The sequence below is a fragment of the Vespa velutina genome, chromosome 8, assembly GCF_912470025.1.
Source record: "Vespa velutina chromosome 8, iVesVel2.1, whole genome shotgun sequence".
Classification (NCBI taxonomy): Eukaryota; Metazoa; Arthropoda; class Insecta; order Hymenoptera; family Vespidae; genus Vespa; species Vespa velutina.
In genome coordinates, this window is record NC_062195.1 from 1815292 (window position 1) to 1831462 (window position 16171).

The 16171-nt window shown below is 34.6% G+C and overlaps 1 protein-coding gene across 1 annotated transcript; it reads right to left on the reverse strand.

Annotated features, from left to right (window-relative positions):
• Positions 1 to 14121: 14121 nt before the first annotated feature.
• LOC124950825 (26S proteasome non-ATPase regulatory subunit 7) lies at positions 14122 to 16134 on the reverse strand. The gene is made up of 5 exons (XM_047498162.1): positions 15869 to 16134; positions 15629 to 15721; positions 15369 to 15547; positions 15087 to 15290; positions 14122 to 15011 (listed from the first exon to the last, which is right to left on the reverse strand). Exons 1-5 carry the CDS (start codon positions 16041 to 16043, stop codon positions 14700 to 14702), a joined length of 963 nt encoding a protein of 320 aa, XP_047354118.1. The 5' UTR covers positions 16044 to 16134; the 3' UTR covers positions 14122 to 14699.
• Between the last annotated feature and the right edge of the window lie 37 nt (positions 16135 to 16171).

The following is a 16171-nucleotide window of genomic DNA, read 5'->3' on the forward strand; positions in this document are numbered from 1 at the left end:
TAAAATATACATTTTTAATATTAAACTTAAGACATAAATTTTACACATTTTCTCTTTTCTAAAATTCAATTGAATTTATGATTCTAATTTAATAAAATCAAATTTTACGTTAAAGTTGATTGATAAATTTTGCACATTTTCTCTTTTCTAAAGTTCAGTTAAATTCATAATTTTATTTTAATAAAATCGAGTTCTATTTATGAAATGTAAGAGTAATATAATATTTCTTTCAGAGAAAATAATATTTCTTTATTTCAGTGTTCAACAATATTTCATTTTCTTTTTAATTAATCTTTTATTTTTCTTAAGTTTAATTAAATTAATTTCAGAATTTTATCGTTCGTATAATTAATATATTCTATTTTCTTCCCTTATTTTTTTTCAGCTAGTTCCAGGACGTGGGATCACGAAGACGGGAAGGAATAATTAATAAAGAAGATTATCTTAACATTTAAATAATGTACGATCTATGTAAATTATAATTAATTAATATTTAAACAACAGGATATTCTTAACAATAAAGATCATATACATGTACTATTATATACTATTGATTAATAGATATACTATCGATTTAAAATTGAAATGCGAAGAAAATCTTCTTCGCTGTCATTACTATTTATTCTAATTTACTCTCATTAATTATCCTTTATATATCTCGATTGGAACCCATGGGATGGGCCCATGGGTGAGGGCCTCTATGCGGATTACTGTCTCAGCATCATGTAGAGCTGCTTCTATTCTCTTATCTATCTGCGGCTCTATTTTTTAAGTCATATTTTTCTTGTTTTTATTTTCTATGTCATTAATACACCCTTATGAATTATGATTTATAGTCTCGGGTGGGACCCATGGGAGGGGCCCATGGGTGAGGGCCTCTGTGCGGGTTGCTGTCTCAGCATCATGTAGAACTGCTTCTATTCTCTTATCTTTCTGCGGCTCTCTTTTTTAAGTTATATTTTTCTTGTTTTTATTTTCTATGTTATTAATATACTCTTATGAATTATGATTTGTAGTCTCGGGTGGGACCCATGGGATGGGCCATGGGGGGGTGCCTCTGTGCGGGTTGCTGTCTCAGCTTCGTATAGAACTGCATTTCTTTTTTTCTCTTTTCTGTCTCATATTTTTCTTTTTTAATTATGTTTTCAGTTATGTTTTCTTAATATTTATGTATGTTGTTTCTTTTTAATTATGTTTTTAATTATATGTTTAATTATGTAGTTAATTATGTGTTTAATTATGTGTTTATTTGTGTTTATTTGTGTTTATTTATGTGTTTAATTATGTGTTTAATTATGTGTTTAATTATTTGTATAATCATGTTTTTAATTATGCTATTTATATATTCTTATTAATTATGATTTATAAATTTTAGGTACGACACGTGAGAAGCTGCGGGCTGCTGTCACAGCATCGTATAGAACAGCATTTCTTTTTTTCTCTTTTCTATCTCATATTTTTCTTTTTTAATTATGTTTTCAGTTATGTTATTAATAAGTTATTTCTTTTCAGTTATGTTTCCTTAATATTTATTTAGGTTGTTTCTTTTCAAATATGTTTTCTTAATATTTATTTATGTTGATTCTTATTAATTATATTTTTAATTATGTTTTCAGTTATGTTATTAATAAGTTATTTCTTTTCAGTTATGTTTTCTTAATATTTATTTAGGTTGTTTCTTTTCAATTATGTTTTCTTAATATTTATTTATGTTATTTCTTTTTAATTATGTTTTTAATTATGTTTTCAGTTATGTTATTAATATATTCTTATTAGTTATGATTTATAAGTTTTAGGTGGGATCCAAGAGACGGTGCGGGCAGCAGTTTCAGCATCTTGCAGCGGTATTTCATTCTCCAGCACCCTTATCTATTTATACGTATTTATTTTCTATTTTATATATTTTTTCTCATTTTTTTATTCATCTTCTTTTTTTCTTTTTCAGGGATCATCGAGTAATCATGCAGCGATATTCAAGATGTCTTTTCCTTTCTTTTTCTTATTTTTTCCTTATCTTCTTTTTTTTCAGGATAGATCATCAAGGGATAGGTTCACCTCTGGTCGAATGCGTCATTGCCTGGCTCGATTCACCATCGATTTTAACGCGCGGATACGGGAAGGATAGGAAGAACACTGGCGCGAGTGTCGGCGTGCACAAGCGTGGGTGTTCTCGGGCGCGATTAAACTTCGTTTGATTGCTCGTATCGAAAACGCGAATTTAAAGTAGATTCACCGTTTTTCTAACACTCACGTGAATGTACGCGGGCGCGACTTAAAAGTCCTACCGGGGACTTCGTTTCATTTGCTCGAATATTCGATTAGATTACCTCGCGAACGCGTTTTTTTTAGAATAGAGTCATCGTTTTCCGAGCACTTGCGTGGGTGTCCGGGCGCGATTAAAAGTCCTACCATGGACTTCCGTTTAGTGTTGAAATTCGGGGTGCGCGAACGGCTTGCCTTGTAGTGCTGTACATGTAGCTAGCCGATGTTATGACGATCCCCTTATTTGTAAGCGGGGGAAAATCCCTCGACCAAATAACATCGATAGTCAAAATACCGGTTAACTTATGTCACTTTGGATTTCAACTTAGAGTCACCGTTATTCTAACACTCACGTGAGTGTTCGCATGCGCGATTAAAAGTCCTACCGGGGACTTCGTTTTGTTTGCTCGAATATTCGATTAGTTTATTTAGAGTAGAGTCACCGTTTTCCGAACAATTGCGTGGGTGTCCGGGCGCGATTAAAAGTCCTATCATGGACTTCCGTTTAGTGTTGAAATTCGGGGTGCGCGAAAGGTGTCACTTAGTAGTGCAGTACATGTAGCTGATCGATATTATGACGATCATGTTATTTGTAAGCGGGGGAAAATCCTTCCAGCAAATATCATCGAGAGTCATAATACCAGTTAACTCATGTCACTTCGGATTTCAACTTAGAGTCACCGTTATTCTAACACACACGTAAATGTTCGCGTGCGCGATTGAAAGTCCTACCGGGGGTTTTCGTTTTATTTCTTCAATAGTTCTATTAGATTACTTCGCGAATTTGGATTTAACAGTAGAATCTACGTATTCATAACACACGTGAGTATCGCGAACGCGATTAATGCGCTTTGATTGTTCGAAATTCGGAAGCACGAATTCAGATGTGCATAATAATCCGTTATGCCTGAGGCGAGTGTGTCGAACGGTAAAGCTCTCTGTAAGTGGGGTCCCTGTAGCTAAGGCTATATACCTCCTGTTAGCTAAGTCGCCCTAGATGTCCGAAGCGGAAGGCATAAGGGATCGGTATCGCGGAACGCGGATTTTAGAGTAAATTAGAATCACCGTTAGCCCGTGGGTCTCCACATGCAGCAACTTCCACGTAGTGAGACCTGGGTCGGTATTACTTGCATAGTCTAATTGTAAATCTTATAACGCAAGTATTATCGAGCGAATGGCTGCATATTGTATTATTTTTCCAATATGTTTTCAATCTAATTCCAACTAAACATTAACATATATCCATTTTATATCGCTAATAATACTTCAAAAGAAGAAATATAACAGAATTAATTGTACAATTATTTCTAACAGAAACGGAAAGGAAATTTATCTATCACAATTTTATGTCCGCTGTCATTTCTATTTATTCTTATTTACTCTCTCGAATTATCCTTTATTCTTATCTCGGGTGGGACCCATGGGAGGGGCTCATGGGTGAGGGCCTCTGTGCGGGTTGCTGTCTCAGCATCGTATGGATTTGTTTCTCTTTTCTTCTCTTTCTGGGGCTCTTTTTTCGTTCTCCGGCTCTCTTTACATTCTCCGGCACTCTGTTCGTTCTCCGGCTCTCTTTTCTATTTCATATTTTTCTGTTTCGAATATGTTCTCAATTTTTTTATTAATATATTATATTACTTTTAATTATGTTTTCTTATTATTTATTAATGTTGTTTATTTTAATTATATTTTTAATTATGTGTTCAATTATGTTTTTTATTATGTTTCTAATTATGTTTCTAATTATTTTTCTAATTATGTTTGTAATTATGTTTTAATTATGTTTTATTTACGTTTTTAATATATTGTTATTAATTATGATTTACAGGTCTTAGGTAGGATCCGTAGAATGGTGCTATCTGCTGTTTCAGCATCGTTCAGAGCTGCTCTTTTTTTTGTTTCTTTCTCTAGCTTTCTTATTTATTTATATATGTTTATTTTCTATTTATAATCTATGTATATATTATGTTTTATTTTATATATATTTTTGCTTTCTCTTATTTTCTCCTTAGCTTCTTTTTTTTCAGGATAGATCATCGAGGGATATGTTCATCTGCGGCCGAATGGTACATCGCTGGATTCATCATCGATTTCTACGCGCGAATACGGGAAGGATAGGAAGAACACTGGCGCGCGTGTCGGCGGGCACAGGTGTGGGTGTTCTCGGGCGCGATTATATTTCGTTTGATTGTTCGTATCGAAAACGCGGATTGTAGAGTAGAGTCACCGTTTTTCTAACACACGCGTGGGTGTTCGGGCGCGATTAAAGGTCCTACCGTGGACTTCGTTTGATTTCTTCAATCGTCGATGGGGGTACTCCGCGAATTTCGGTTTAACAGTAGAATCTACGTAATTATAACACACACGTGAGTGTCGCGACGCGATTAGTATTTCTAAGGAGTGCGCTTTGATTGTTCGAAATTCGGAAAGCACGAATTCGGATGTGCTTAATAATCCGTTATGTCTGAAGCAGACGGTACATTGGTGGAGCTATCTGTAAGAGGTGTGTTGTAGCTAAGCTACGCATACCCTGTTAGTTAAGAAGCCAGTGCATTGAAGCGGAAAGGTATCGCGGATCGGTATCGCGGAACGCGGATTTTAGAGTAGAGTCACCGTAAGCCCGTGGGTCTCCATTTGCAGCAACTTCCACGTAGTGAGACCTGGGTCGGTATTACTTGCATACACTAATTATAAGTTCTTTAACGCAAGTATTACTGAGCGAATGGCTGCATATTTTTTTATTTTTCCAATATCTTTTTAATCTAATTCCAACTGAACATTAATATTTTTCCCCTTTATATCGCTAATAATACTTCAAAAGAAGAATTATGGCAGAAATCTATTGTACAATAATTTCTCGGAGAAACGGAAAAGAAATTTTTCTATCTCTCTTTTATGTCCACTGTCATTTCTATTTATTCTTATTTACTCTCATTAAATATCATTTATATATATCGGGTGGGACCCACGGGTGGGGCCTGTGGGTGAGGGCTTCTGTGCGGGTTGCTGTCTCAGCATCATATAGAATTGTTTTTCTTGTCTTATCTTTTTGGGGCTCTCAATTCTTCTCTTTCTGGGGCTCTCTTTTCTTTTTCCGGCTCTCTTTTCTATCTCATATTTTTCTGTTTCAATTATGTTTTCTTAATATTTATTTATGATGTTTCTTTTTAATTATGTTTTTAATTATGTGTTTAATTATGCTTTTAATTATGTTTTTATTTATATTTCTAATTATGTGTTTATTTATGTTTTTAATTATGGTTTTAATTATATTTTTAATATATTCTTATTAATTATGATTTATATGTTTCAGGTAGGACCAATGAAATGGTACATGCTGCTTCTCTTTTCGTTTCTTTTTCTAGGTCTCTTATCTATTTATATATATTTATTTTCTATTTGTATTTTATATATGTATATATATATTATTTTATCTTATATATTTTTTTGTTCTTTTATTTCCTCTTTATTTTTTTCTTTTACAGTATAGGTCATCGAGGGATAGGTTCATCAGCGGCCGGATGATACGTCGCATGGCGAGATTCATCATCGATTTCTACGCGCGAATACGGGAAGGATAGGAAGAACACTGGCGCGCGTGTCGGCGGGCACAGGTGTGGGTGTTCTCGGGCGCGATTATATTTCGTTTGATTGTTCGTATCGAAAACGCGGATTGTAGAGTAGAGTCACCGTTTTTCTAACACACGCGTGGGTGTTCGGGCGCGATTAAAGGTCCTACCGTGGACTTCGTTTGATTTCTTCAATCGTCGATGGGGGTACTTCGCGAATTTCGGTTTAACAGTAGAATCTACGTAATTATAACACACACGTGAGTGTCGCGACGCGATTAGTATTTCTAAGGAGTGCGCTTTGATTGTTCGAAATTCGGAAAGCACGAATTCGGATGTGCTTAATAATCCGTTATGTCTGAAGCAGACGGTACATTGGTGGAGCTATCTGTAAGAGGTGTGTTGTAGCTAAGCTACGCATACCCTGTTAGTTAAGAAGCCAGTGCATTGAAGCGGAAAGGTATCGCGGATCGGTATCGCGGAACGCGGATTTTAGAGTAGAGTCACCGTTAGCCCGTGGGTCTCCACATGCAGCAACTTCCACGTAGTGAGACCTGGGTCGGTATTACTTGCATAGTCTAATTGTAAATCTTATAACGCAAGTATTATCGAGCGAATGGCTGCATATTGTATTACTTTTCCAATATGTTTTCAATCTAATTCCAACTAAACATTAACATATATCCATTTTATATCGCTAATAATACTTCAAAAGAAGAAATATAACAGAATTAATTGTACAATTATTTCTAACAGAAACGGAAAGGAAATTTATCTATCACAATTTTATGTCCGCTGTCATTTCTATTTATTCTTATTTACTCTATCGAATTATCCTTTATTCTTATCTCGGGTGGGACCCATGGGAGGGGCTCATGGGTGAGGGCCTCTGTGCGGGTTGCTGTCTCAGCATCGTATGGATTTGTTTCTCTTTTCTTCTCTTTCTGGGGCTCTTTTTTCGTTCTCCGGCTCTCTTTACATTCTCCGGTACTCTGTTCGTTCTCCGGCTCTCTTTTCTATTTCATATTTTTCTGTTTCGAATATGTTCTCAATTTTTTTATTAATATGTTATATTACTTTTAATTATGTTTTCTTATTATTTATTAATGTTGTTTATTTTAATTATATTTTTAATTATGTGTTCAATTATGTTTCTAATTATGTTTCTAATTATTTTTCTAATTATGTTTGTAATTATGTTTTAATTATGTTTTATTTACGTTTTTAATATATTGTTATTAATTATGATTTACAGGTCTTAGATAGGATCCGTAGAATGGTGCTATCTGCTGTTTCAGCATCGTTCAGAGCTGCTCTTTTTTTGTTTCTTTCTCTAGCTTTCTTATTTATTTATATATGTTTATTTTCTATTTATAATCTATGTATATATTATGTTTTATTTTATATATATTTTTGCTTTCTCTTATTTTCTCCTTAGCTTCTTTTTTTTCAGGATAGATCATCGAGGGATATGTACATCTGCGGCCGAATGATACATCGCTGGATTCATCATCGATTTCTACGCGCGAATACGGGAAGGATAGGAAGAACACTGGCGCGCGTGTCGGCGGGCACAGGCGTGGGTGTTCTCGGGCGCGATTATATTTCGTTTGATTGTTCGTATCGAAAACGCGGATTGTAGAGTAGAGTCACCCTTTTTCTAACACACGCGTGGGTGTTCGGGCGCGATTAAAGGTCCTACCGTGGACTTCGTTTGATTTCTTCAATCGTCGATGGGGGTACTTCGCGAATTTCGGTTTAACAGTAGAATCTACGTAATTATAACACACACGTGAGTGTCGCGACGCGATTAGTATTTCTAAGGAGTGCGCTTTGATTGTTCGAAATTCGGAAAGCACGAAGTCGGATGTGCTTAATAATCCGTTATGTCTGAAGCAGACGGTACATTGGTGGAGCTATCTGTAAGAGGTGTGTTGTAGCTAAGCTACGCATACCCTGTTAGTTAAGAAGCCAGTGCATTGAAGCGGAAAGGTATCGCGGATCGGTATCGCGGAACGCGGATTTTAGAGTAGAGTCACCGTTAGCCCGTGGGTCTCCACATGCAGCAACTTCCACGTAGTGAGACCTGGGTCGGTATTACTTGCAAAGTCTAATTTTAAATATTATAATGCAAGTATTATCGAGCGAATGGCTGCGTATTTTATTACTTTTCCATAATTTTTTTAACCTAATTCCAACTAAACATTAACATATTTCCATCTTATATAGCTAATAATACTTCGAAAGAAGAAGTATAACAGAATTTATTGTACAATAATTTCTTACAGAAACGACAAGGAAATTTATCTATCACACTCTTATGTCAGCTGTCATTTCTATTTATTCTTATTTACTCTTACTAATTATATTTTATATCTCCTTTATATATTTCGGGTGGGACCCATGGGTGGGGCCCATGAGTGAGGGCCTCTGTGCGGGTTGCTGTCTCAGCATCATGTAGAGCTGCTTCTATTCTCTTATCTTTCTGCGGCTCTTTTTTCTAAGTAATATTTTTCTTGTTTTTATTTTTTATGTAATTAATATACTCTTATGAATTATGATTTATAGTCTCGGGTGGGACCCATGGGATGGGCCATGGGGGTGTGCCTCTGTGCGGGTTACTGTTTCAGCATCGTATAGAACTGCATCTATTTTTTTCTCTTTTGTATTTCAAATTTTTTTTTTTATTTACGTTTTCTTAATATTTATTTATGTTGTTCCTTTTTAATTATGTTTTTAATTATATGTTTAATTATGTGTTTAAATATGTGTTTAATTATGTGCTTAATTATGTGTTTAATTATGTTTTTATTTGTGTTTATTTGTGTTTATTTATGTGTTTAATCATGTGTTTAATCATGTTTTAATTATGTTATTAATATATTCTTATTAATTATGATTAATATATTTTAGGTAGGACACATGAGAAGATGCGGTCTGCTGTCTCAGCATTGTATAGAACTGCATTTCTTTTTTTCTCTTTCCTATCTCATATTTTTCTTCTTTAATTATGTTTTCAGTTATGTAATTAATAAGTTATTTCTTTTCAGTTATGTTTTCTTAATATTTATTTATGTTGATTCTTATTAATTATATTTTTAATTATGTTTTCAGTTATGTTATTAATAAGTTATTTCTTTTCAGTTATGTTTTCTTAATATTTATTTATGTTGTTTCTTTTTAATTATGTTTTCTTAATATTTATTTATGTTATTTCTTTTTAATTATGTTTTTAATTATGTTTTCAGTTATGTTATTAATACATTCTTATTAGTTATGATTTATAAGTTTTAGGTGGGATCCATGAGACGGTGCGGGCAGCAGTTTCAGCATCATGCAGAGGTATTTCATTCTCCAGCACTCTTATCTATTTATACGTATTTATTTTCTATTTTATATATTTTTTCTCATTCTTTTATTCATCTTCTTTTTTTCTTTTTCAGGGATCATCGAGTAATCATGCAGCGATATTCAATATGTCTTTTCCTTTCTTTTTCTTATTTTTTCCTTATCTTCTTTTTTTTCAGGATAGATCATCAAGGGATAGGTTCACCTCTGGTCGAATGCATCATCGCCTGGCTCGATTCACCATCGATTTTAACGCGCGGATACGGGAAGGATAGGAAGAACACTGGCGCGAGTGTCGGCGTGCACAAGCGTGGGTGTTCTCGGGCGCGATTAAACTTCGTTTGATTGCTCGTATCGAAAACGCGAATTTAAAGTAGATTCACCGTTTTTCTAACACTCACGTGAATGCACGCGGGCGCGACTTAAAAGTCCTACCGGGGACTTCGTTTCATTTGCTCGAATATTCGATTAGATTACCTCGCGAACGCGTTTTTTTTAGAATAGAGTCATCGTTTTCCGAACACTTGCGTGGGTGTCCGGGCGCGATTAAAGTCCTATCATGGACTTCCGTTTAGTGTTGAAATTCGGGGTGCGCGAACGGCTTGCCTTGTAGTGCTGTACATGTAGCTAGCCGATGTTATGACGATCCCCTTATTTGTAAGCGGGGGAAAATCCCTCGACCAAATAACATCGATAGTCAAAATACCGGTTAACTTATGTCACTTTGGATTTCAACTTAGAGTCACCGTTATTCTAACACTCACGTGAGTGTTCGCATGCGCGATTAAAAGTCCTACCGGGGACTTCGTTTTGTTTGCTCGAATATTCGATTAGTTTATTTAGAGTAGAGTCACCGTTTTCCGAACAATTGCGTGGGTGTCCGGGCGCGATTAAAAGTCCTATCATGGACTTCCGTTTAGTGTTGAAATTCGGGGTGCGCGAACGGTGTCACCTAGTAGTGCAGTACATGTAGCTGATCGACATTATGACGATCATGTTATTTGTAAGCGGGGGAAAATCCTTCGAGCAAATATCATCGAGAGTCATAATACCGGTTAACTCATGTCACTTCGGATTTCAACTTAGAGTCACCGTTATTCTAACACACACGTAAATGTTCGCGTGCGCGATTGAAAGTCCTACCGGGGGTTTTCGTTTTATTTCTTCAATAGTTCTATTAGATTACTTCGCGAATTTGGATTTAACAGTAGAATCTACGTATTCATAACACACGTGAGTATCGCGAACGCGATTAATGCGCTTTGATTGTTCGAAATTCGGAAAGCACGAATTCAGATGTGCATAATAATCCGTTATGCCTGAGGCGAGTGTGTCGAACGGTAAAGCTCTCTGTAAGTGGGGTCCCTGTAGCTAAGGCTATATACCTCCTGTTAGCTAAGTCGCCCTAGATGTCCGAAGCGGAAGGCATAAGGGATCGGTATCGCGGAACGCGGATTTTAGAGTAAATTAGAATCACCGTTAGCCCGTGGGTCTCCACATGCAGCAACTTCCACGTAGTGAGACCTGGGTCGGTATTACTTGCATAGTCTAATTGTAAATCTTATAACGCAAGTATTATCGAGCGAATGGCTGCATATTGTATTACTTTTCCAATATGTTTTCAATCTAATTCCAACTAAACATTAACATATATCCATTTTATATCGCTAATAATACTTCAAAAGAAGAAATATAACAGAATTAATTGTACAATTATTTCTAACAGAAACGGAAAGGAAATTTATCTATCACAATTTTATGTCCGCTGTCATTTCTATTTATTCTTATTTACTCTATCGAATTATCCTTTATTCTTATCTCGGGTGGGACCCATGGGAGGGGCTCATGGGTGAGGGCCTCTGTGCGGGTTGCTGTCTCAGCATCGTATGGATTTGTTTCTCTTTTCTTCTCTTTCTGGGGCTCTTTTTTCATTCTCCGGCTCTCTTTACATTCTCCGGCACTCTTTTCGTTCTCCGGCTCTCTTTTCTATTTCATATTTTTCTGTTTCGAATATGTTCTCAATTTTTTTATTTATATGTTATTTCCTTTTAATTATGTTTTCTTATTATTTATTTAATTTGTTTATTTTAATTATATTTTTAATTATGTGTTTAATTATGTTTTTTATTATGGTTTTAATTATGTTTCTAATTATTTTTCTAATTATGTTTGTAATTATGTTTTAATTATGTTTTATTTACGTTTTTAATATATTGTTATTAATTATGATTTACAGGTCTTAGGTAGGATCCATAGAATGGTGCTGTCTGCTGTTTCAGCATCGTTCAGAGCTGCTCTTTTTTTGTTTCTGTCTCTAGCTTTCTTATTTATTTATATATGTTTATTTTCTATTTATAATCTATGTATATATTATGTTTTATTTTATATATATTTTTGCTTTCTCTTATTTTCTCCTTAGCTTCTTTTTTTTCAGGATAGATCATCGAGGGATAGGTTCATCTCCGACCGAATGGTACATCGCTGGATTCATCATCGATTTCTACGCGCGAATACGGGAAGGATAGGAAGAACACTGGCGCGCGTGTCGGCGGGCACAGGCGTGGGTGTTCTCGGGCGCGATTATATTTCGTTTGATTGTTCGTATCGAAAACGCGGATTGTAGAGTAGAGTCACCGTTTTTCTAACACACGCGTGGGTGTTCGGGCGCGATTAAAGGTCCTACCGTGGACTTCGTTTGATTTCTTCAATCGTCGATGGGGGTACTTCGCGAATTTCGGTTTAACAGTAGAATCTACGTAATTATAACACACACGTGAGTGTCGCGACGCGATTAGTATTTCTAAGGAGTGCGCTTTGATTGTTCGAAATTCGGAAAGCACGAATTCGGATGTGCTTAATAATCCGTTATGTCTGAAGCAGACGGTACATTGGTGGAGCTATCTGTAAGAGGTGTGTTGTAGCTAAGCTACGCATACCCTGTTAGTTAAGAAGCCAGTGCATTGAAGCGGAAAGGTATCGCGGATCGGTATCGCGGAACGCGGATTTTAGAGTAGAGTCACCGTAAGCCCGTGGGTCTCCATTTGCAGCAACTTCCACGTAGTGAGACCTGGGTCGGTATTACTTGCATACACTAATTATAAGTTCTTTAACGCAAGTATTACTGAGCGAATGGCTGCATATTTTTTTATTTTTCCAATATCTTTTTAATCTAATTCCAACTGAACATTAATATTTTTCCCCTTTATATCGCTAATAATACTTCAAAAGAAGAATTATGGCAGAAATCTATTGTACAATAATTTCTCGGAGAAACGGAAAAGAAATTTTTCTATCACAATTTTATGTCCGCTGTCATTTCTATTTATTCTTATTTACTCTCATTAAATATCATTTATATTTATCGGGTGGGACCCACGGGTGGGGCCTGTGGGTGAGGGCTTCTGTGCGGGTTGCTGTCTCAGCATCATATAGAATTGTTTTTCTTGTCTTATCTTTTTGGGGCTCTCAATTCTTCTCTTTCTGGGGCTCTCTTTTCTTTTTCCGGCTCTCTTTTCTATCTCATATTTTTCTGTTTCAATTATGTTTTCTTAATATTTATTTATGATGTTTCTTTTTAATTATGTTTTTAATTATGTGTTTAATTATGCTTTTAATTATGTTTTTATTTATATTTCTAATTATGTGTTTATTTATGTTTTTAATAATGGTTTTAATTATATTTTTAATATATTCTTATTAATTACGATTTATATGTTTCAGGTAGGACCAATGAAATGGTACATGCTGCTTCTCTTTTCGTTTCTTTTTCTAGGTCTCTTATCTATTTATATATATTTATTTTCTATTTGTATTTTATATATGTATATATATATTATTTTATCTTATATATTTTTTTGTTCTTTTATTTCCTCTTTATTTTTTTCTTTTACAGTATAGGTCATCGAGGGATAGGTTCATCAGCGTCCGGATGATTCGTCGCATGGCGAGATTCATCATCGATTTCTACGCGCGAATACGGGAAGGATAGGAAGAACACTGGCGCGCGTGTCGGCGGGCACAGGTGTGGGTGTTCTCGGGCGCGATTATATTTCGTTTGATTGTTCGTATCGAAAACGCGGATTGTAGAGTAGAGTCACCGTTTTTCTAACACACGCGTGGGTGTTCGGGCGCGATTAAAGGTCCTACCGTGGACTTCGTTTGATTTCTTCAATCGTCGATGGGGGTACTTCGCGAATTTCGGTTTAACAGTAGAATCTACGTAATTATAACACACACGTGAGTGTCGCGACGCGATTAGTATTTCTAAGGAGTGCGCTTTGATTGTTCGAAATTCGGAAAGCACGAATTCGGATGTGCTTAATAATCCGTTATGTCTGAAGCAGACGGTACATTGGTGGAGCTATCTGTAAGAGGTGTGTTGTAGCTAAGCTACGCATACCCTGTTAGTTAAGAAGCCAGTGCATTGAAGCGGAAAGGTATCGCGGATCGGTATCGCGGAACGCGGATTTTAGAGTAGAGTCACCGTTAGCCCGTGGGTCTCCACATGCAGCAACCTCCACGTGGTGAGACCTGGGTCAATAGTACTTGCGATGTATGAAAATCTAATGATAAATCATGCAACATAAGTACTATTGAGCGAATGGCTGCATATTTCAATGTATTTTCAAAATCCCTTTAATCTAATTCTGATTTAACACTAAAGCATTAACACTGTACCTTGCCAATATTTTTTCTGGTAAATAGATTGGACATAGTAAAATTCTAAAATGATTTGTTAAAGAAATGGACAAAAAACTTTCCTATCGCACTTATGTTCGTCACATGAATCTCGACTGGAGTCCATGAAGATAAAATTCCATGATTTCATTTTTAAACTAAAAAAATTTCACATAAATTTAATTTAGATTTTCAAAGATCATTTAATGCCAATAAATGGGCATTAAAAGGTAATAAATATATGACAGTATATGGAACAATAATTGCATATGTAAGATTTTTTTTTTTATTAAGACTCCAATATTTTAGGTAAAAAATTGCATTTCCTACAAAATAGAGTGTCTCTATGATCTTTATAAAATATTTATAATCATTTGATAAATCCATTGCAATTGATTTCATAGAAAAATTCTGTTTCTGTATAATCAGATAATTCGTATGATCGATTCTCTAAAATTATCAACTAGAAGAAAACAACATATAATTATGTATGAATGAATTATGTATCAACTAAAGTTAGTCTTCATTTCCACATTTTATATCGTCATGTAGTACATTAGAAATTGTAATAACAACGTATATGTGGCATTTACAAGATTTACATTATTTTTATTTGATAGAATTAATATGCAATTATGATAATTCTGAAAGCATGAAAATGGTTAACTACGTCATTCTATAATAATCTAATAGTTCATTTCTGTTGATTTTTTGCAAAATACAAATTCATTATGTATAGATTATAAACAAGCATCGCTATTTACATATGCGAAGTTAATAATTATTCTTAACTTTGATGGTCTTAATAATGGATTTTGCCCTTTATGGAGATATAATATTTCTTACTCATTGACTTTTAGTTTTTCCTTTCTCTTTTTCATCTTTCTTATCTTCTTCTTTTTTCTCATCTTTTTTAGCATCTTTCTTGTCCATTTCTTTTTTTTCTGCATCACGATTGGTCAATTTATTGTTTATCAAGTTATGAAGAGCGACTATAGATCTCACGAGTGCTGCTAAATATACTACCAGCATTTGATCGTTTGTTTTAACATACAATGAATCCACAAAACTGCTTTGTGTCATATCTGGTAGTAAATTAAATATATCTTGTAATTGGTATACAATTTGATGATTTATTGGTAATTTACCATTACCAACCTGGAAATAAGAAATGTTTTTTGCAACTTGAGAGGTAAGAGATTAACGTATACCAAAAAAAAAAAAATTATATACTTGTAATAAATAATCCCTAATTTCTCTTATCTGCTCATGAAGACCCTTCAACCCAAGAAGTTGATTTGTGATACGTTGACTAAGTGTACCAACTGTTGTATCCTTAATATCACGTAATAAATGCTCTACTCCTACTTCTTCGGCTTCTTCAGCGCCTATTTCACTAGGTATATGCTCAAATGTTTTAGATGTTGGGGAACCATCCTATTAAAATAATACAAGATTTTACAATAATGATAGTTCAAAATTTCATCTTATCATATCATATGTAAGTAAGCTTACATCATGTACTTCTTCTATTGCTTGATATGCCTCAGTAGGAAGACCTAAATCCTTTGGTTTAGCATCTATAATGACTAATACAGAATTTGGGCAGTATCTTCTAATTAGTTCATTGATGGCGACGTCATTTTGATGTAGTTTAGGTCCTGTGTGATACCAACCTACTACTTTCTCTCGAGCTACAAGTATATATTTTTTACAATATATTTTTACAAATAATTAAATACTATATTATATTAATACATCATATCACCTATTACCATTTACTTTTTTGAACATTCCATACATATTTTCAAGATAATCATGGTCAAGGAACCATACACTTTTATCTTTGTCATCTTCATCGAAAGGTACTAAAAAAATGTTGGAATGTTATTGATTATTTATTTATTTATTACTTTTTTTTTTTTTTTAATATGCTTTGTCAAAATGAAAGCTTTATATTAAATACAGGACGTGGAAAATCTGAATGTATATTTATAGAAATATAAAATCCTAACCTGCAAAACTGTTTGACACATCCAAGACACCTTTGGCTCTCCAACAACCAAGAAGAACACCAACCACTCTTTTTTGATTTCCAATTTTTCCCATACGATTAAAATGATCCACTACACTTAATAAAACTAAAGGATGGACTACTACTTTCGTAGTAACAACTTCTTGACTCGGCATTTTTTAGCTGTCCTGAGCAGTTCAAATAACTTCTCCAATCTAAACGACGATGACCAATTGTAATTACTGACGATCACTGGCTACTACTGTTATCAACCTCATACTAACAATGTACCTAAATGGCGCAC

Coding starts and splice junctions, on each gene's coding strand:
- LOC124950825 (XM_047498162.1), bottom strand. CDS start 16,043: ATGCCGAGTCAAGAAGTTGTTACTACGAAAGTAGTAGTCCATCCTTTA. Junction 15,722..15,868: donor TGTGTCAAACAGTTTTGCAG/GTTAGGATTTTA, acceptor ACATTTTTTTAG/TACCTTTCGATGAAGATGAC. Junction 15,291..15,368: donor CAATAGAAGAAGTACATGAT/GTAAGCTTACTT, acceptor TTATTTTAATAG/GATGGTTCCCCAACATCTAA.